The sequence below is a fragment of the Lemur catta genome, chromosome 23, assembly GCF_020740605.2.
Source record: "Lemur catta isolate mLemCat1 chromosome 23, mLemCat1.pri, whole genome shotgun sequence".
NCBI lineage: Eukaryota > Metazoa > Chordata > Mammalia > Primates > Lemuridae > Lemur > Lemur catta.
In genome coordinates, this window is record NC_059150.1 from 11,325,764 (window position 1) to 11,348,002 (window position 22,239).

Consider the following 22,239-nt stretch of genomic DNA (forward strand, 5'->3'; position numbering starts at 1 on the left):
ATACCTCTAATAAATTTCGGTGTTAAATTGATCAGTCTACATAATGAAAGGGAATGGCAATAGTTTTTCAATTTTCTTTGTCCAAGAAATACATTATATCATCACAATTGTCACATAGTATTCCATATCACTTCATGAACTGGTAAATGACACACTGAAAATGTTCTCTTTATTATTCTAGGTATCATGACTGGAGCATTTTATTCAGTCTCAACGTTATTAAATCAAATAATATTGACGTATTATGAGGTAAACTTCTGCTTATGTCATACTGCATTGCCTGGCCAAGAGTTTTTCTTTAGCAATACAATTCCTGTTAGCAGGATGGTGAGACTAAGGATTATGACCTTGTTGCTGTAAAAGATTTACATTTGTTTTAATTGAGACTATATTTGTTAAGAAATAAAATGTCCACAAATTTAGTTTAAAGGTCCCATTGGCTTTTATTAGTGATTTGTATATCGGGCAGCGCCACGTGTAAAGATTTAGAGAGGCGGTCCAAGAGCTGAGTAGACAAGGTGGGCTTTATAGGCTGAAAAAAGCTGAAGAAAGCAGAATCAAGGAACAAAAAGCAGATTGTTTGATACAAAGTTACTTTCTCTATAAGATTAAAAGAGGGGACTAGGGCCCTTCCGATTGGTTGATATGATTCTCCTGTTTTTTTTTGAAAACTGGCCCATTTTACAGTTCAGCTAGATTACATGGCACCTGGCACCAGTGACACTATTCTGGTTTGATTTGGTCTGTTGGACCTAGCACAGGGGCTCAGTCCAAAACAATGGCCCCCCATCATTTTTGTTTAACACATTTAATCCAATTTATAAAGCACATGACACAGAAAGCAGAAGTTGTTATTGCTGTGACAGTACCTGTTTGTTTTTGTTTTTGTTTTTAAGAAACAATGTGGCTGGGCACGGTGGCTTATGCCTGTAATCCCAGCACTCTGGGAGGCTGAGGAGGAAGGATTGCTTGAGCTCAGGAATTCCAGACCAGCCTGAACAAGAGCGAGACCCCATCTCTACTAAAAATAGAAAAATTAGCCTATAGTCCCAGCCACTCGGGAGGCTGAGGCAGGAGGATCCCTTGAGCCCAGGAGTTTGAGGTTGCTGTGAGCTAGGCTGATGCCATGACACTCTAGCCCAGGCGACAGAGCAAGATTCTGTCTAAAAAAAGAAAGGAAGGAAGGAAGGAAGGAGGGAGGAAAGAAGGGAAGGAAGGGAAGGAAAGAAAGAAAGCTATAGTGTTCTCCAACCAAACAATAAAACATTATTAAAAAATATTTTTAAAAAAGATAAAATATTAAGAAATAGTGTGGTTATCCATAAAAAGATAAAACATTTTAAGTTGTTTTAAGATAAGACATTACTTCATCAGTATGAAATAAATATCAAGTTCTGACTGATTTCTCCTTGCTTTTGAAAAGAGAAAGCAGTTGTACTATGTAAAATCTATTGGATTAACCTATTTTTCTGACATCTGTCAGAAATTGTGCCTTGCTTAATAATGGAGATACATTTTGAGAAATTCATTAGGTGAATTCAGTCATTGTGCAAACATCATAGAGTGTACTTAGGCAAACCTAAATGGCATAATCTATTATTGCTCCTAGGCTACAAACCTATGGAGCACGTTACTATACTGAATACTGTAGGCAGTTGTAGCACAATGGTAAATATTTGTTTATCTAAACTAAACATAGAAAAAGTGCAATAAAAATATGGTATTAACATCTTAGGGGATCACTGTCATATGCAATTTGATGTTGACCTAAATGTCATTATGTAGTACATGACTATACTTAAGAATCATAATAAAAATCATTGTATTCATAATTCTAACAATAAAGGACCAAGGAAAATTTTCTTTTTTAATTTTTTCCCATTATTTGAGGCTTTTGTTTCTGTCTTTAAAATAGAATGCCCTTTATACTTTATCTGCCCTCCCATTCCACCCTAGCACATGTACTGAATCTTCCTATTTTGTGCCTAATTTTATCTGATTATTTCCATTGAATATGAAGAGGTATGGGAATGTGAAGAGTCTATTTGAATTAGCAGAATCTGATTAACTTCTTACGCAAATTGTTTTCAGGGGGAGGAAGTGAATGCTGGAAGGATTGGGCTAACACTGGTAGTAGCTGGAATGGTGGGCTCTATTCTTTGTGGCTTATGGTTGGATTATACCAAAACATACAAGTAAGTGAAAGTAGATAATACATGTATGGTGTATAACCAAAGATATTTTGATTTTAAAGGAAACTTTGCTTCTTATTTTAAGAAATTTATAAAGTGTTATTATTACTTAAATAAAAACTTGGATTCCCTTCACTTAATGAATGTTTCAATATTCTATGTACTATATAATTCTGTTGGTCCTATTATTTCAATTTGGAGAACTTGGATACCTTATGAGCCTTCTTTCCCTCTAACAATACTCATACATACCACTTCTGAAGGGATTATTTCCCTTCTAAAATAGAGTGCTTTCTGAGAAACATTTGACTTTTGACAGACTTACTTTATGTGGGCTTAAAAAACAAAAAAAAAGTTTTTTCACATTAAAAAATTTTTGTTGAGCATAAGGCTTTATTTTGGTAAACTTTGTAGCTAAAGGCCCCCAAACTACAGCACCACTTAACTATAATATAATGCATAAAGATGAAAATACTATGTTGATTGTGCATCTATACAGAACCAGCAAAATGCTAATACGAAAGAAAAAGTGGGTGATACCAACTGGAAGACAGAGAAAGGGGTTTCAGAGGCAACATCTTTTGCTCTGGGACTTAAAAGAATTGCTACATTTTTTAATAGGCCAAATATTCCCCATCTGCTTGGGGAAATGAATGAATGAAACAGTAAATAAATAAATGGAATGGAATGAATGAAATATGGCACTGTATCCTATATACCTTTCAAGGCTCAAGATACATTTGATACTATTATTCTAAACCCTGCCAAAAGTATCTCTGATCTTGAAATTCTCCAAGATTCTTTCTCCCATAATTTAAGGCAGCACTCGCTGTGGCTTCAGTATTATGAGATGATGGCTTAGAGTGAAACCCATTCAATTTGTAGATGAAGACAGCGTGTGTAAAAGGTTAAATTTCTTAGTAGTCTTCCGTCTGTTATATATTTAGAAAACACGAGAGGCATGGAAATGTGTTCTTTGTCACCCTGGCATTCTTAGAGTAACTGCCATTCCTTCACCAAATGCCTACCGTAGGCATCCCTCTCAGCGAGGAATTACAGCAAACAATATGTGATCGGTGTCCCTAAGACACTTGTGGTCTAAGTGGGGGAAATAAGGCATTCACCTGAGAAAAGTTAAATAACAATATAAAAAACTAAAATAGATGTCATAAGTCCAGTAGGTGTCAAGTGCCAATTATGTAGTAGTAAATGATAAGGGAGTTTGGAAGAAAAAGAGAATTGTGTAAGCTGCTATGGGGGAGGAAGGCATTTGGAAGAGGTAGAATTTGAGTTGAATCTTGAAACATGAATAGGGAATATCCCATTTGGTGGCATAAAAATGATTTCACCCATATGAGTATCCCTTCTTATCTAAACATTGGATGTGGCGTGGGTTTTGTCTGCTGCTTTGGAATCTTAAACTTAAGCTTTAAAGTCTATGCTTTGATGGATACATTTTCCTTTGACAAGAAGAAGGGGTGAATTTCAAAAAACCAAAACATTACTGTACAGATAGAGTAATAGCTAGCCATGATTTTTATGTGCCTAGAAGAATCAGACAAAATACTAATAATTTTGTTGCTTTTGTTTCAGACAGACTACTCTGATAGTTTATATTTTGTCATTTATGGGAATGGTTATATTTACTTTAACATTGGACCTTGGATACATTATCATCGTGTTTGTTACTGGAGGGGTCCTTGGGTAAGTATCAAATGTGTTTAGAAGGAATGATAGCATGCTGTTAGAATTAGAATTCTGAAGTGTTATTACTCTGGTTTTTAACTTTTTTTAGTTTATCCAAAGGTTCTTTAATACTTTTAATTTTAAAGGATCCATTCTGTGCATGTAAATGTATAATTCTTAAGAGCTATAAAAAATAGTTTAAAATTGCTTTTTGATATACTACATGTAAATACCAGGTAAGCCTTACTTAATCCAAGTAACTTTATTTGCTTACAAAGACAGTTGACTTATAAAACTAGAGGCAAATTTTTCTCAGAAAAAAAAACTTTGGGAATTATTTTGCTTCCCAGTTCTTATGACCTGAGATGACTGGTCAATAATAGTTCCTTATTTTCACATAGTAACTTGAAAGTGTTCACTTATTTGATCATTAATAGGCCTGAGAAGTAGAATGATCATATATCAATATGTGATATCATTTTTTTGAGACAGAGTGTTGCTCTGTTTGCCCAGGCTAGAGTGCTGTGGCACCAGCCTAGCTCACAGCAACCTCAAACTCCTGGGCTCAAGTGATCCCCTTGCCTCAGCTTCCCCAGTAACTGGGACTACGGGTGCGCACCACCACACCTGGCTCATTTTTTCTATTTTAGTAGAGACAAGGTCTCATTCTTGCTCAGACTGGTCTCGAACTCCTGAGCTCAAGTGATCCTCCCGCCTTGGCCTCCCAGAGTGCTAGAATTACAGGTGTGAGCCACTGTGCCAGGCCCCAATATGTGATATTGTTCTTCTGATAATTCTTTCTGTAATTCTGGATTTATTGTCCTAGTTTCTTCATGACTGGTTACCTCCCCTTGGGTTTTGAATTTGCTGTTGAAATCACTTACCCTGAATCTGAAGGCACTTCATCTGGTCTTCTTAATGCCGCTGCACAGGTAAGCCTCTGATTGCTTTTAAACCTAAGGGGATTATTTTATCAAATATTTTGTGAATAAGGAGTTTGACCGTGGTTTTTAACAATTCCACTTTTCAATGAATGTTTCCAGAAGCCAAATCATATGAAGAAAATCAGTTGAGAAAAGTTCTGGTGAAAACTTTGTACTTGTTTTAAAGAAGCAATGTAATAAAAATTCTTTTTCTTATTTTATTTTAGATATTTGGAATTTTGTTCACGTTGGCTCAAGGAAAGCTCACGTCAGACTACAGTCCTAGGGCCGGGAACATTTTCCTCTGTGTCTGGATGTTCATAGGCATCATTTTAACAGGTAAATCAGAGAATCTGCTCAGCAAGAGTACTTATGTCATGGTGTCTTTGTATTTAATTTTCCTGTATATTGCTCCTCAATGGCTTGGCAGAACTCAAAGGGGAAAACTGAGGTAAAAAGCAGGACATTATTTGTTTTCTTCTAGGGCTATAAAGCTGTTACTTCATTTTGCAGGTTTCAAATGCAATACGGTTACTCTCCATGGAAAACAAAACCGTTGTAACAAGAGTAGTAAAGACCTGGAGTTGGACAGACCTGGCCTCAGATTCTGATTCTGCTGCTCACTGGCTGTGTGACTTTAGACAAGTTCTTAACCTCTCAAATTCCCCTTTCCTCGTTTATATAATAGGATATTAAAAGCCTGCTTTATAGGGTTACTATGAGGTGTTTAACAGAAGTGGTTCATGAAAAGCTCCTCATAGTGTCTGGAACGTGCCTAATACATGTTAGCTGTTGTTATAATGTGGTAGTGGTGGTAGGAAGGTGAGTGGTGGTGGTAGAAATAGTATGTGGAATGGTCAGCTAGTGCTTACACTTCTTAGGTATGATAATAATAAACATAGGCAGAAAAGAGAATGCAAAAGGGCTTTTATCCATACTTTGCCCATGCACATGGGCGTAACAGTGGGTTTGGAAGCAAGACTTAGTTCAGCACCATTTCCAGCCCCGTGTTGGCTTCTATTATTTCACTTTGTGAATTTCTTTCTGCATCTCTTTATCAACGTGTGGGAGGGAAGCCATGGATACTCGAAGAGGGATTACATTCAGCCCTCTCTATCCATGGGGTTCTTATCCATGGATTCAACCAACTGCAGATTAGGGGGAAAAAAATAGATGGTTAAATCTGTACTGAACATGCACAGACTTTTTTTTTGTCATTATTCCCTAAGCAATATGGTATAACAGCTATTTACATAGCATTTACATTGTATTGGGTATTATAAGTAATCAAGAGATGGGAGGGTGTGTGCAGGTTATATGTAAATATACCATTTATATATGGGATTGACCATCCATGGATTTTGGTATCCGAAGGGGATCCTGAGACCAAGTCCCCATGGATACCAAGGGATGACTGTATTTCTTTGATCTAATTATAACTTAATTTGAGGATAGAATATATCAGAAATACATGAATCAAATCTTCTTTTTATGTTTGTTGAATACTTGGTCATTCTTTTTGAAACTTTCAATATGAAATCTTCCCAGTGGTAAACATTTATTTTGGATCTATAGGACTACCTAAGGTCACTGTCATTCATTCACTATATTGAAAGAGAGTTAATATACTGTTTCCTCTAAGAAAAACATCCTATCATGAGAGAGTTTATCCTCCTTTTCTCTTCAGTTGATAAGTACCATATCTCTATCAAATAGAGTGTTATTTTTGCACCAAAAAAGGGAGCAATTTTGTATAACCATTTCACATTATTCTTGTATAAGATTCATGAATGCTAATTCAAACAAATCCAGTCTAGAAAACTAATTAAGAAGTGAAAAAGTCCTTTAAAATTAGTTTTATGGGCCGGGCGCGGTGGCTCACGCCTGTAATCCTAGCTCTGGGAGGCCGAGGCGGGTGGATTGCTCGAGGTCAGGAGTTCGAGACCAGCCTGAGCAAGAGTGAGACCCCGTCTCTACTAAAAATAGAAAGAAATTATCTGGCCAACTAAAAATATATATATACAAAAAATTAGCCGGGCATGGTGGCTCATGCCTGTAGTCCCAGCTACTCGGGAGGCTGAGGCAATAGGATCGCTTAAGCCCAGGAGTCTGAGGTTGCTGTGAGCCAGGCTGACGCCACGGCACTCACTCTAGCCCGGGCAACAGAGCGAGACTCTTGTCTCAAAAAAAAAAAAAAAAAAAAATTAGTTTTATGTTGATGCCTTTACCATCTAAAAATGCTAATTAATTTCTTTCATATGTCGAGTATTTTCCTGGAGAGAGCTGGATGGGTTTTTCTAAAATATTGGTATCAGTAATGAAACAGAATTTACAGGAACAGTGTGGATTTCAAAGTAAACATTAGACTTCCAGTTTCTGGTGCAGCATGTAAGAAATTTGGAAGTCACTATGTCATACTAACAAGGAAAGAGCTGAACAAACCGAAAAAATCAATAACTCTTCTTAGGTCCATAAGAGAAGTGAGATCACAGAGCAAACTGCTGCCTCCAAAATTGGAGAGACTAACGAGCGAATACACAGAATCACAACTTACCAGAACAGAAACCCAGAAGCTGAAACCTCTATGGGAACTAGTGCTCAGGTAGGAAACCTGAACTGTAACCGACAAATTGCTGCAAGCTTAGAGTAGACAACTCTGAGCACTAGTGACTCTGGGGGCAGGGAGACACAGTCGTGAGGGCCTTCACACTTTGGTGGGTTTTAGCAGAGCCTAAATGACCTAGGGAAAAAGAAATACCCAACTCCAGCTCACCTGTGTCCCACCTAAGAAGGGGATGGGACTGAGAAGCATGTGAAGTTCACAGTGGGAGGCACAGGCTCACTAAAAGACTGAGACCTAATCATAGGACTACAGAACACTTCCCCTCCTCTCTTCCCTACCGTCACGTCACTAAAGGCCTATTTACAGCAGTTTCCTTTACCTGGTACATCATGCCTGACTGTCAAGAAAAATTTACAAGACATACTAAAAGGCAAAAACACTGGTTTGAAGAGAAAGAGCAAGCATCAGGACCAGACCCAGATATGGCAGGGATGCTGGAATTCTCAGACTGGGAATGTAAAGCAACTGTGAGTAATATGCTAAGGACTCTAATGGATAAAGTAGACAACATGCAAGAACAGATGGGCAATGTAAGCAGAGAGATGGAAATTTTAAGCAAGAACCAAAAAGAAGTGCTAGAGATCAAAAACACTGTAATAGAAACAAAGAATGCCTATGACGGTTTCATTTGTAAACTGGACATGGCTGAGGAAAGAATTTCTGGGCTTGAGGGATATGTCAATATACACCTCCAAAACTGAAGAGCAACGAAAAGAAAGCCTGGAAATACAGAACAGAATATCCAAGAACATGGCACAACTACAAAAGGTTTAACATGCATGTAATGGGAATACCAGAAGGAGAAGAGCAAGAGAAAACAACAGAAGAAATATTTGAAACAAAAATGACAGAAATTCCCCAAATTAGTGTCAGGCACCAAACAACAGATATAGGAAGCTCAAAATACATCAAGCAGGATAAATGCCAAAAAACTACACATAGGCATATCATATTCAAACTGCAGAAAATCAAAAATAAAGAAAAAAACCTTGAAAGAAGCCAGAGGGAAAAAATGCACCTTATCTATAGAGGAGCATAGCTAAGAATTATGTCCAGCTTCTTCCAGAAACCATGCAAGAAGCAAGTGGAATGAAATGATAAATGTATTGAGAGAAAAAAACCCACCAAGCTGGAATGCTGTGCCTTGTGAAATTATCCTTCAAAGTGAAGGAGAAATAAAGAATTTCTCAGATGAAAATTGAGAGAATCTGTTGTCAGTAGATCTGCCTTGCAAGAAATGCTGAAAGAAGTTCTTCAGAGAGAAGGAAAATCTTGCAGGTCAGTAACTCAGATCTACATAAAGAAAGGAAGAGCATTGGCAAAGGAATAAGTGAACGTAAAACAAAAATTTTTTATTTTATTTTTTTGAGTCAGAGTCTTGCTGTCACCCTGGGTAGAGTGCAGTGGCATCATCATAGCTCACTGCAACCTCAAATTTCTGGGCTCAAGTGATCCTCTTGCCTCAGCCTCCCTAGTAGCTGAGACTATAGGCACACGCCACCACGCCCGGCTAAATTTTCTATTTTTAGTAGAGACGGGGTCTCACTCTTGCTCAGGCTGGTCTCGAACTCCTGACATCAAGCAACCCTCCTGCCTCGGCCTCCCAGAGTACTAGGATTACAGGTGTGAGCCAGCCCAGCAAACCTTTTTTATTCTTGCTTGATACAACAGATAACAATTTGTTCAAAATAATTATAGCAACATTGTATTTAATTATGTATGATTATGTACACATACATATGTTTATGTATGCTTATGTTTAAGTGAAATGAATTATAGCAATGATACAAGGGATGAGTGGGATGAATTAGGATTATTTTATTGTTAATATTATAAGATACTCATAAAGCAATATAGTGAAGCAATATAATGTTATTTGAAAGTGGACTTGGATTAGTTATAAATGTACATTGCAAACTCTAGGGCAATCACTAAAAAAAGTAAAAAAGAAGTATAACTGATCTACTAAGAAAGGAGAGAAAACGAAATCATAAAATACTCAATTAAAACTACACAAGGCAGAAAAAGTGGAAGACAAAAATAGGAACAACAAATAGAAAATAGTAACAAATATGGTAAATATTAATCCAGCTATATCAATAATTACACTTTGAACATCAGTGGTCTAAATGCACTAACTAAAAGAATGTCAGAGTGGATCAAAAAATAAGACCCAAATATATGTTGTCTACAAGAAACCCACTTTAATATTAAGACACATATAGATGAAAAGTAAATGGATATAGAAAGATATAGAAGCATTAGACTAACCTTCAGAACACTGACTTTACTTTCATCTTTTATTTTTACTTTGCTTCATGACCAATTATATTACTTAACTGCCCACAAACATGTATCTTTTCTTATTTTTACACTCTTCTTGAGTAGTGTATGGCTTTAACTACCACTTTAACACTAGTAACTTACCAGTATGTATCTCCGGACCCTGATTTCTCTTACATTTTTGACTAGTATGTCCAATTATATATTTATCTCCTGACCTGGATATTCCATGGGGTTCTTATGTTCAGCCTGTCCAGAAATGAACTTACCATGTTCCCACCACACCTATTGCTCTTGTATTTTCAGTTTCAATAACTGGGTCCACCACCCATTCAATCGCTCAGCAAGAAAACTCTAAAGTCACCCAATTTTTCTTTTTCTCCCCCCTCCTAATTTTCCTATCTTACCAAATCTCCAAATCTTATTGATTCTATTCTAAAATACCTCTGAAACCTGTCACTATGTCACCATTCTTCATACATTCAGGCACTTAATCATCTCTCAGCAGGATTAAAACCTCTTGGCTGGATTTCCTGCCTCTTAGTTGTGTTGCTGATTTTCAACTTCCACATTGCTGTCAGATGAGCAAGAACCTACTATGTAGGTCTGATAGTCTCACTTCCCTACTCAGATACAGTATAAACTCGTTACATGTGTACTTGACACCTACCAACCTAGCCTCTCCTCTCACCTCTGTCTTGTATTTTATTCTGTACCAAGAATAGGTTATACCATCCCATTTCTTTGTATATATAGTCAGGCCTCGTTTTATTGCTCTTCACAGTTATTGCGCATTTTAAAAATTAAAGGTTTGGGCTGGGCATGGTGGCTCATGCCTGTAATCCTAGCACTCTGGGAGGCCGAGGTGGGAGGATTGCTTGAGGTCAGGAGTTTGAGACCAGCCTGAGCAAGAGAGAGATCCCCTCTCTACTAAAAATAGAAAAACTTAGCTGGGTGTGGTGACGAGCACCTGTAATCCCAGCTACTAGAGAAGCTGAGGCAGTAGGATCGCTTGAGCCCAGGAGTCTGAGGTTGCTGTGAGCTAAGCTGACGCCACGGCACTCTAGCCTGGTCAACAGAGTGAGACTCCGTCTCAAAAAAAAAAAATTGAAGGTCGGTAGCAACTCTGTGTCAAGCAAGTCTGTCAGTGTCATTTTTCCAATACTGCATGCTCACCTCATGTCTCTGTCTCACATTTGGTAATTCTAGCAATGTTTCAAATGTTTTTGTTGTCTATAATATTATGGTGATCTCTTTTCACTGATCTTTGTTGTTGCTACCATAATTGTTTTGGGGTGCCATGAACTGTGCCCATATAAGGCGGCAACCTTAATCAACGTTGTGTGTGTTGTGGCTGCTGTGCTAACCAGCTGTTCCCCATTTTGTCTCCCTCTCCTTGGGCCTCCCTAGTCCCTGAGACACAAAATATTGAAATTAGGCCAATTAACTCTCCAGCAGCCTCCAATGTGTCCAGGTGAAAGGAATAATGCACCGTTTCTCACTTTAAATCAGAAGCTAGCAATCATTAAGCTTAGAGGGCAAGGCAATCCAAAGCTGAGATAGGCCAAAAGCTAGGCTTCTTCCAACAGTTAGCCGAGTTGTGAATGCAAAGGAAATGTTCTTGAAGGAAATGAAAAGTGCTACTCCAGCAAATATATGAATGATAAGAGAGTGAAACAGCCTTATTGCTGGTATGGAAAAAATTTGAGTGGTCTGGATAGAAGATCAAACCAGCCATAACATTCCTTTAATACAAAATCTAATCTAGATTAAGGCCCTAACTCTGTTCAACTCTAGCAAGGCTGACAGAGTTAAAGAAGATGCAGAAGAAAAGTTGGAAGCTAGCAGAGGTTGGCTCATGAGGTTTAAGGAAAGAGGCTGTCTCTACAACATAAAAATGCAAGGTGAACCAGCAAGTGCTGATGTAGCAGCTGCAGCCGGTTATCCAGAAGATCTGGCTAAGATCATTGATGAAGGTGGTTACACAAAACAACAGATTTTCAGCGGAGATGACACTGCCTTGCCTTCTGTTGGAAGAAGATGCCATCTAGAACTTTCATAGCTAGAGAGGAGACGTCAGTGCCTGGCCTGAAAGCTTCAAAGGACAGGCTGGCTCTCTTGTTAGGGGCTAATGCAGCTGGTGACTTTAAGTGGAAGCCAATGCTCATCAACCATTCTGGAAATCCTAGGGTTCTTAAGAATTATGCTAAATTTACTCTGTCTGTACTCTATACATGGAATAACAAAGCCTGTATGACAGCACATCTGTTTATGGCATGGTTTACTGACTATTTTAAGCCCACTGTTGAGACCTACTGCTCAGAAAACAGATTCTTTTCAAAATATTACTGCTCATTAAAAATGCACCTGGTCACCCAAGAGCTCGGATGGAGATATACAAGGACATTAATGTTGTTTTCATGCTGGCTAACACAGTATCCATTCCGCAGCCCATTGATTAAGGAGTAATTTTGACTTTCAAGTCTTTTTATTATATTTAAGAAATAAATTTTATAAGGCTATAGCTGCCATAGATAGTGATTTCTCTGATGGATCTGGGAAAAGTCAGTTGAAAACCTGGAAAGGACTCACCATCCTAGATGCCATTCAGAACATTCATGATTCATGAGAGGATGTCAAAATAGCAACATTAATAGGAGTTTGGGAGAAGTTAATTTGCACCCTGTGGAAGACTTGGAGACATTCAAGAGTTCAGTGGAGGAAGTTACTGCAAACAGCAAGGGAACTGGAATTACAAGTGGAGCCCAGGGATGTTACTACATTGTTGCAATCTCATGATAAAACTTGAATGGATGAGGACCTGCTCCCAGATGAGCAAACAAAGTGGTTTCTTAAGATGGAATCTACTCCTGGTGAAGATGCTCTCAACGTTGTCAAAGTGACAGCAAAGAATTTAGAATATTACATAGACTTATTTGATTAAGCAGCAGCAGAGTTTGAGAGGATTGACTCCAATTTTGAAAGTTCTACTGTGGGTAAAATGCTATCAAACAGCATCACATGCTACAGAGAAATCTTTCTTGAAGGGAAGAAAGAGGAAATTGATGTGGCAAACTTTATTGTTGTCTTATTTTAAGAAAGTGCCACAGCCACCCCACCTTCAGCAACCACTGTCTGATCAGTGAGCGGCCACCAACATCAAGGTGAGCCCCCCCACACACCAGCAAAAAGACCACGACTTGCTGAAGGCTCAGATGATTGTTAGCATTTCTGAGCAATAAAGTATTTTTTAATCAAGGTATGTGCATTTTTTAGACATAATTCTATTGCATACTTAATAGACTACAGCATAATGCAAACATAATTGTTATATGCACTGGGAAGCCTTGGAAAACGTGTGTGACTCGCTTTATTGCAATATCTGCTTTATTGTGGGGGTCTGGAGCTGAACCTACAATTATCTCTGAGGAACACCTGTATCGCCTTCTGCCTAGAATGCCTTCCTCTCTCCTCTTGTCTGCTTGACAAGTTCCTACTCATTTTTTTAAGTTTCAATTTAAGTATGTCTCCTCTTGCAAGCCTTCCCTAATTTCCCGTGGTTGACATAGGCATTTTTTCTCCCACTTTCCCAGTATACCTGTACCTCCCTGCATTCTTGCAGTTACCATACAATGTTGGAATTGTTTATATGTCAGTGTTTCCCTGGATTGGGAAGTCTGTTTCAGAACAGAATCGTGCTTTTCATCTTTGTGTCTTTGGTTCCTGGCATCCTGTATTTTTCCAGTAATGAATGACTTGCAAATTGTTAACAACTTAGAGAGGTACTATTGTTTTTTTAGGCTATAAGGATGGTATTGAATATTCTGATACTATATAGTGTGTTAAATTTGACGATACCAGGAAAGACTTTGAGCTGCTTAGAGAAAAATATATTCACAAACACTTTATGGTAACTCTGTTGGTGCTTCTCTGTTTCAGCATTAATCAAGTCTGATCTGAGAAGACATAACATAAATATAGGAATTAAAAACGTCGATATTAAAGCTGTAAGTAATGAATATTTTTACAATTACACTGTTGAGAAAAGTATACATAGAATATATGTGAAACTTTGTTTTTTTGTTTTTTTTTGGAGACAGAGTCTTGCACTGTCACCCTGAATAAAGTGCAGTGGCATCCTCATAGTTCACTGCAACCTCAAACTCGTAGGCTCAAGCAATCCTCCTGCCTCAGCCTCCCGAGTAACTGGGACTGCAGGGATGCACCACCACGCCTGGCTAATTTTTTTATTTTTAGTAGAGACGGGGTCTCGCTCTTGCTCAGGCTGGTTTCAAACTCCTAACCTCAAAAAATTCTCCTGCCTAGGCCTCCCAAAGTGCTAGCATTACAACCATGTGCCACTGTGCCTGGCTATGAAAATCTCTTAAAAAAGAAAAGGAATATATGTGAAACTGACCTTCTCTTGTCAGCTGTTTTTTTCCCTGAATCACTTGATCTTTTATAATAGCATCTGCCATATGCTATACATTTTTTCTTCTGATTTTTTTTTTATAGGTGCCAGTTGACAGTCCCACAGATCAAGAATCAAAAGATATCACGTTGTCCAAGCAGTCAGAATCAGCAATTTGAGGTGGAAGGAAAAGTTACTATCCTGCAGTAATTGGGACAGAGTGTGATCATCCTTGGAGAGATATATGAGCACTAAGGTGGGGTTTATAGATGGTAGGGAATACTTGAAAATTACTGTGTGAACTCTAAATGGGTAGATATCATTTTGCTTGTTAATTTAAGCAATATTTTGCTTAAAATACTTCTGCGTACATACTGTTAACACTACCATTTATCAAATAAGTGTCCCATTTGTAGTCTTATATTGTGTGAAAGTAAGCTTATATTGTGTGAAAGTAAGCTTCTTGACATTTACTTTTCAAAAGTAGGTGTTTTCCCATTTTTTTGTAGAAAATGGAAGCTTAGAAGACTTTGTCAGTTGATAATATGGGGGTCGACTCCCATAAGACACATGAGAGAATGTGAAGCTTATACATAAAATTATCCTGTGGATCCAAATATACGATATATTCCTAATTTTACTTTTCCATTGTGTTGACCAGTTCTGCCAGCCCCTTCAGTATGAGTACATTTACTAACAAGACACTACTAACCCACCAAAGGATAGTACTGAGATCAGACTTCCAGATGACCTCTAAGATTGTTTCCCATTTCTTACACTCTTGTTACAAAGTGCGTTGTAACACATTCTGTCAATGGCTACAAAAACTGTTGTGTGTACAGATTCTACCCATGACTTTGGTTTTAGAATTATCTTCTATTGAAGCTGTAGAACCCAGATAACAGGCTCATTATCTTGAGTTCTTTTCTGTGCTGCCTTTCTAATATGATGAAGAAATCCTAACACTGTATTTTTGCACTCCAACTTGAAATAGAGTAGTTTATTTACTCATTGCCTTTGTTTACTCCTTTCTTTGTTTCAATATATAACTTTAAAATAAGAAAATTTCATCATACGTGTTACTGGCTGTTCCATGATTCCTCGTATCACATCCTATATATTGCCTTGAAGATTCCTGAGATAAGGAAATCCATAATAACTTCAGCTAGCCTGGGTCTCCCCACTTAGTGGAGACCTCCTGAATGCTGTTTTAATTCTCCAGTGTCATTGTTACGAGCATTCTCCTTGGAGGAGACTGCCAAGTGCACCTCCATCAGTGTGCTGGGAAGTAGATTCTCTTCTTCACACCAGAGTGTGTGCAGTCTCCACACTACTGGGCCAGTCTGTTCTTTCACATGCTCAGGGTTAGGAGAATAGGACCAAATATATTTCCACAGTGCCTACCACTGTGTTCTGTTTACAGTGAGAATTTAAATGTTGTTGATGTCCTGATTCTCTAAGCTGATAGGGAAAATCTTTATGGAAATGACATTTGATCAGCCATAAAATGTACATTTTGTCCATATACACCAAAAAAAAAAAAAACAGATATAGTGAATACCCTTCAAGTGAATAGCAATTTTGATTTAAGCAGAATAGATGTGTTAATTTAAATTGAAATTATGACAGTCTCTATAATTAAATAACTATAAATTATATAGAATCTGACCCCAGAAAATGTGTCACCAAAAGAATGGCTAAGAGTCAGGAATTCTGTCTCCATGTCCTTGATGTGTTTCTCTCTGTCTCTATAACTCTGGACAAGTTGTTTAACCCCTTTGGGCAGCATTTTCCTCATCCATAAAATGAATGCATTTAGTTTGATCTCAAAGATCTTTTTAAAATGCTGAATGTCATTCATCATGGGCTAGACCAAATCATCCTATCACAGGAACTTAAATCTAGCTAGAGAAAAATTCCCTGGACAATTGAATAAAAAGCTATGATTGTTACTTTGTGAATACAAGGGACTTTTAATTCTCTTTTTAGCTGTATTAGTCAGTTGGAAGTAGCTCAGGCAAAATATGCCCAATCATTAGCTTCCTTTGATATTTACATTACAGGTAAAAATGGCTAAAACTATATTTTAAAGTCTGTCCCAAATAATTGTTTTTATTTTTAAACGGTCAATGTTTTTTAAAATAATCATGTATTTGTTGAGTTCCTGAGGTTTTGAACAAATTATAGATAAAAGTTAGAATACTTTATTTCTGAAAAGCATATACCTATGTGTCATATGTATATTTTCTTGTTGATTAGAAAAGGGGTGAAATATTATGTGATAAAATGCAAAATGAATTTTTCTGTATTTTGAGCGAAAGTTGTCTATAAGACGTTATACAAGCCAGTCATGTGTCATTTAACAACGGAGATGCATTCTGAGAAATGTATCGCTAGGCGATTTCATTGTTGAATGAACCTCATAAAGTGTTCTGATACAAACCTCGATGGTACAGCCTACTACATACCTAGGCTATATGGTATCACCTTTTGCTCCCAGACTGCAAACCTGTACAACATGTTACTGTACTGAATATTGTAGGCAATAGTAACACAATAGTATTTGTGTATCTAAACATATTTAAACATAGAAAAGATAATGTTGTGCTATGTTGTAACAACAGCTATGACATCACTAGGCAATAGGAATTTTTCAGCTCTATTAGAATCTTATGAGACCATTATTGTACATGTGGTCCATCATCGATCGAAACATCGTTATGTGGCACATGACTGTATGTTTTTGGAAAATGGAGTGGGTAATCATCACTGTGTAAATTTTAATCAAATAATTTTAGGAAAGAAACTGGATGTTTCAAGCTGTTGCATTTATAAATGTCACAAATATAGCTTTTGCCTTTTGAGAATGTTTGAGAACTGTCTTTAAAAATGTATGTAAAAATCTGTTTGTATGCAATAGCTAGAAGAATGCCTGTGTCACCATAAGTCACTATTCATGTTCTGGTTTTTGCTTTGTACTGTGCTTGTTCAGTATTTCAGACTCAAAGTAAATTTATTTTTTTATGTTAATTTGGTTTGGCTTTCTTTTTTTTTAAGTTCTGGTAGTTCGGTACACATGGGGAGTGTAAAGGGATTGTAAGATTTCAGAATGGGCAAGGAGGAAATGAGGGAGGAACCCAAGTCAACCAGGGTCTGGGCTAAAACAGAAAGTAAAATACTTTATTCTTTTAAAAGTAACTTCAGAGTGTGATACAAGCAAAATGGCAGAATAGGATCTTTCTACCTTCATCCTCCTGCAAAAGCATCGATTTTGACAACTACCTTCAGAAAACAGTACTTTTGTCAACCTCCTGGGCTCCAGCGATCCTCCTGCCTCAGCCTCCCTAGTGGTAGCTGGGACTACAGGCATGCGCCCCCATGCCTGACTAATTTTTCTATTTTTAGTAGAGACGGGGTCTTGCTCTTGCTCAAGCTGGTCTCCAACTCCTGAGCTCAAGTGATCCTCCCTCCTCAGCCTCCCAGAGTGCTAGGATTACAGGGGAAACCCAGGTGGTGCCGAGGGCATCTGCTCCTGTGGAGACACAAACTTCAGCTGTCCTCAGCCCTGGGGAGCGGCAGGGCCAGGCTGTTCTAGAGCACACCTGGCAGGTCACTAACCTCTCTGAGCTGAGTCTTACATGTGCATGTTGGGAACTAGGTGCCAGCGGATTACGTGAGTTCCCCACGCAGGGCAGGATCCCCTGTGGATGCCAGTTCCTGCACCCTTCTTCCTCCCCAGTACACTGTCGGGACAAGCCAGTTGCCGGGACCAAGCAGCCTGCCCAGCAAGCCGGGCACATGCCTGCAAATCCCACAGCTGCCAGCTCCTTCCATAAAAATGCCTGCAAATCCCACAGCTGCCAGCTCCTTCCATAAAAATGCAAAAACAGAGCCAGTCCCGGGAGTGCTGAGCCTCCTGTGTGTGTGAGGCCGGCCGGCAAGGGAGAAGGCCAGTGGCCTTTGTCTGTGGACATGTCCTCCTCCTTGAGCTCAGGTGTCCTCACCCCAGCCTCTGCGGAGCCTGGTGACACAGGCCGGAGAGGGCTGTGCTCCCAGGGATCATCTCATTTTCTCCCCTCCCTCCACTGCCCTGCCCCAGGGTCCCCACCCCCCTGACAGGGTCCCGGGAGAGCAAACCCAGGCGACTGCCCGGGCTGAGCGACTCTGGCAGGATCCCAGCTGCAGTGCTGTGCTTTCCCAGGGGAGAGGGGACTCTGCCTCTCACGGTATCCCACGAGGACGGCAGCAGCATTTTGGAGCCTGACCCCCGATGGGGTCATCGGCCCGATCACAGGGGTCACTTCCTGCCAGCTGTGCCTGGTCCCCACATAACATAACTGCAGGTGGGTTTGCGCTTCTGGAAACAGACCCTGGGTTTGGCTCTGGGCTGGACTCTAGTTCAAGTCTTAAAAACTGTCCGTGAGGAGACCTGGGTGAGCCCCACGCTGGGCACTGTGGCTTCCCAGTGCCTTCCAGAATTCGCTTCCTAATCTGCGTGTGAGCAGCGCTGCCTCCTCCTCAACCCCGGCCGGACCCCAGAGCGCGAGGCTGGGCTGTTGTTCCCGCCGTGGCCACTGGGTGGCAGTGAGGAGCACGTTCCCATCCGCACCTCACCCCGGGCTCCCCCGGTACAGCAGGGACTCGCAGACTTGTGTGCCCCGGGGGCCACCTGGAGGGCACGTGCAAACACCTTCGCCTTGCCTCTTCTGAGCTGTGTGGCTTTGGGCAGGTTACTAACCTTTCTGGTTCAGCCGGCCTGGGATGGGGCCGAGAATTTGCATTCCTAACCAGTGTTGGGGGACACAGCTAAGGCTGTCAGGGGACAGTGTCAGAGGCTAAGTGTCCCTCCCAGGCTCCTGGGACTGTGCTCTCCTGGTGTCACAGGAAGCCCGCGGAGAGGGCCATGGCTGTCCTCCCTGGAAGGCTCCTCTTCCAGCTCCCCGCCCCCAACATCCCTTGTCGCTAAATCCCTAGGGCGCGTGTCCACCAAAGGCCTCCATGGCCACACAATTAACCTTTCTCCATCCACAGGAGCGCAGTACAGGGCAGGTGGCGCTGGAGAGAGAACAGGAAGAGGAGAAAAGTAACCGCAGAAGGTCAGAGAAGCAGGAGACGGGAGGAATGAGCCCTGCACGTGGACAGTGGTCCCAGCGCTGGCCCAGCCAGGACAGCACCGCGGGGCAGGGAGACAGCCTAGCCCGCTAAGAAGACCCCTGTAGGCCGGGCTCTAGAGGACCTATGTCTTAATCTGGGCTGCTGTCACAAAAATTCCATAAACTGGGTGGCTTATAAACAACAAACATTTATTTCTCACAGTTCTGGAGGCTAAGAAGTCCAAGATCAAGGTGCCGACAGATTGAGGATCTGGAGAGGACCCACCCATCATAGACAGAGACTTCTTGCTGCGTCCTCTCCTGGTGGAAGGTTCTAGCCAGCTCTCTGAGATCTCTTTCAAAAGGGCATTAATCCCTCATGACCCAACCACTCCCCCAAACCCCACCTCTTAATACCATCACACTGGGGATTAGGTTTCAACGTCCTCACATCCCTCCTGCACTTCCTCCTGGGTACGTGCCGGTGGCAGGCGACGGAGCTCTTGGCTGGTAGAAGGTGGGTGGACGTGACGCCACTCCCTTCCTGACCCGCAGAACCTCCCCTGTGACTCTGTGCTCCCTCGTGGTGTGTGCCACGTGGATGTCAAAGCCCCGGGCTGCCTTGGGAGCCACACCTTGAAGATGATGGCACCTGTGGCAGCCTGAATGGTCGCAGGGAGCGGAGCAGCCCCTCCTCAGGCCCATCAGACTTTAGGTGGGAGAAGAATGGATGAACTGTTTGTTGAGTGAATGGAGCCGCTACCTGTTACAGCTTCTGCCACTGCCTCAACCAACATGCCAGACCCCTGCTCTGGTGGGCAAAGAGAACGAGCAGATGCCACTGCGACAGACAACCCGGCCTGAGCCTCATCGGAACGAGCATGTTTAGCATCTCCCGCTCTAGGATAACCACCGTCACCACGTGCTGAGAGTTTATCACGTACCAGCCTTCATTAAAAACGGCTTTGCCTTCAATCAATCTATTTACTCCTCACAACAGTGTAAAAGGTAGTAAAAGGTGGTACCATGCAAATGCCCATTTTGCAGATGCAGAGCTGAGGTGGGTGGTTGTTGTGCTGCTAGATATTGTGCCCAAGGTCACACAGCGAGTCTCTAGTAAGAGGCCATCTGTCTCTAGCCCTCCCACCGTAAACTGCACCATCTGCTCCCCAGAGACGCAAGGCCCAGTCCTCAGCTGTGAGGAGCTCATGCTTGAGTTGGGAAGTCGTGGTGTGTACTTGGCAGCATGGATATGGGATCAGAGAGCAGGATCTTTCTGACCCTAGAGTTGCTTGCTAAATGGATATTTACAACCCCAGCGTTGAAGGAGGAAAGGAAGATGAGATTAATGTGACAAGGACAGATCCATAGTAACCCTAGGGGTTTGAGGAAATAATGTGTAAGTTTGGACAACTCTGTGTGAATAACAGATTCCCAAACTTCCCTTCCCCTCTCATTCTCTGCACCATCTTGCACCCTCCTCTTTAACCTTGTGGTTTTAGGTCTGTCCCAAGAGTTGAACACAGGAGAGGGTCTCTTTCATGCATGGTTATATTGCCAGCACATAGAACAGTCCTGGGCACATAGTAGATGCCCAGTAAATATTTGTGGAATGAATTCATGGGGAGAAACAGCTGGCTGGGACTTGGCAGCAACAGCCTGTCTTCTTGGGGTCTCACATCATTGAATCCTATGAACAGCGGAACTCTCGGGAGGCCATCTGGTCCATGCCTTGCTTCTACTGCGGAGTGCCTGGCAACTACTCCCTTCTTCCTTTCCTTAAAGACTTAACCAATGTCAGGGCTGATTGAGAACTTTAGATACAATCTAGCCCTGCGAGTCTCAGACTGGACCGTGCACAGTGTTCCAGCCTGTGCACCCCACTCCTAAAGATTCGGATTGAATGGGTTGGGTTGCAGCCTAGGCACTGGGGTTTTCGGCAGTTCCCCAGGTGATTCTAACGTGCAGCCAAGGGTTAGAACCAGGGATCTAATCCAGCCTCCTCATTTTTTAGACCAAACCTCAGAGAGGGGAGGGGGTGTGCTCAGGATTACCCAGCAGGTCAGTGGCAGAGCTGAACCCCAAATCCAGTGAGCCCTCTCCTCTACTCAAAAGGCACCTCCATCATCTGTTCAGGAAATGTGTTGTCGGGTCTCCTGGCTCTTTTAGCTGAAGGTTGCTTCCTAAGGTCACATCCTTCAAGCTTCTCCTTCATCTGCCCAGAGTAGATTTAGTCTGAATGCAGCCAAGAATGAGGCTCCACTCAGGTCCTCCTCCCAGCTCTGTGCCGTCTGTCCTTTGCGATCCCGGGCACCGGTTTATTTGGCTTCCCAGGGGAGTCTGCAACGCACCTCCTCAGCTGCCTCCCTCGCCTCTACCTCTCTGTCCCCTGCCAGCTTGTGTCTGCCTTTCTTCCTGCACTTCGGCTGACCTCCACCCCGTTCATTCTCCTGGCCAACGTCCTCCCCAGAGCATCGTTGCCCCGCTGAACTGTTCCCCGATAAGACCTTGAAATCCGTGAATTTTCGCTTCCTTATTTCTCACTTCTGCTCCCTGGCGACTCCCCTCCAGCTCTGCAAAGGGAGGGCTGGCCCCAGAGGACAGGGCTCTGTCTTCCTCACAGCTGGTGAACAGCTAACTTGAGTCATGGCCTTGGAACACAAATAATCTGCTCTCATTTATTTAAAAAAAAACAAACCAAAAAAACTGCCAGCAGCCAAAAAAAAAAAAAAAAAAACCACACTGATAAAAGCTTTGGGGAAAGATGATCGGTGTAGATAAACTGTTCCTTAATCGGCAGTGCAGTCAGTAAATCCCTCCTAGGGAGGCTCACCGAGAGCATTCTGGGCGGTGTGGAGAGTTTTGAACCCTCAGTAGCCTCAACTCAACGTGGACCCACTGGAATTTTTACGTGCAGCTATTAAGCACTGAGTAGGACCCTGTGTGTTATTACAAACACTTTCTGATCATGCCTCCCCATTCCTTGTGAGCAGAGGAGGCTGTTTTGCTTTGTTCCTGTCTTCCAAGA

The 22,239-nt window shown here is 41.3% G+C and overlaps 1 protein-coding gene across 1 annotated transcript in view; it reads left to right on the plus strand.

Annotated features, from left to right (window-relative positions):
• Positions 1-17,148, plus strand: part of FLVCR1 (FLVCR heme transporter 1) — a 29,107-nt gene extending 11,959 nt beyond the window's left edge. The window contains exons 4-10 of the mRNA XM_045536478.1: positions 182-249; positions 2,092-2,195; positions 3,786-3,896; positions 4,705-4,810; positions 5,029-5,140; positions 13,647-13,714; positions 14,223-17,148. Of these exons, the coding sequence (XP_045392434.1) occupies positions 182-249; positions 2,092-2,195; positions 3,786-3,896; positions 4,705-4,810; positions 5,029-5,140; positions 13,647-13,714; positions 14,223-14,297 (644 nt within the window). The 3' untranslated portion in view covers positions 14,298-17,148. The remainder of the gene's footprint in view (positions 1-181; positions 250-2,091; positions 2,196-3,785; positions 3,897-4,704; positions 4,811-5,028; positions 5,141-13,646; positions 13,715-14,222) is intronic.
• Positions 17,149-22,239: the final 5,091 nt, after the last annotated feature.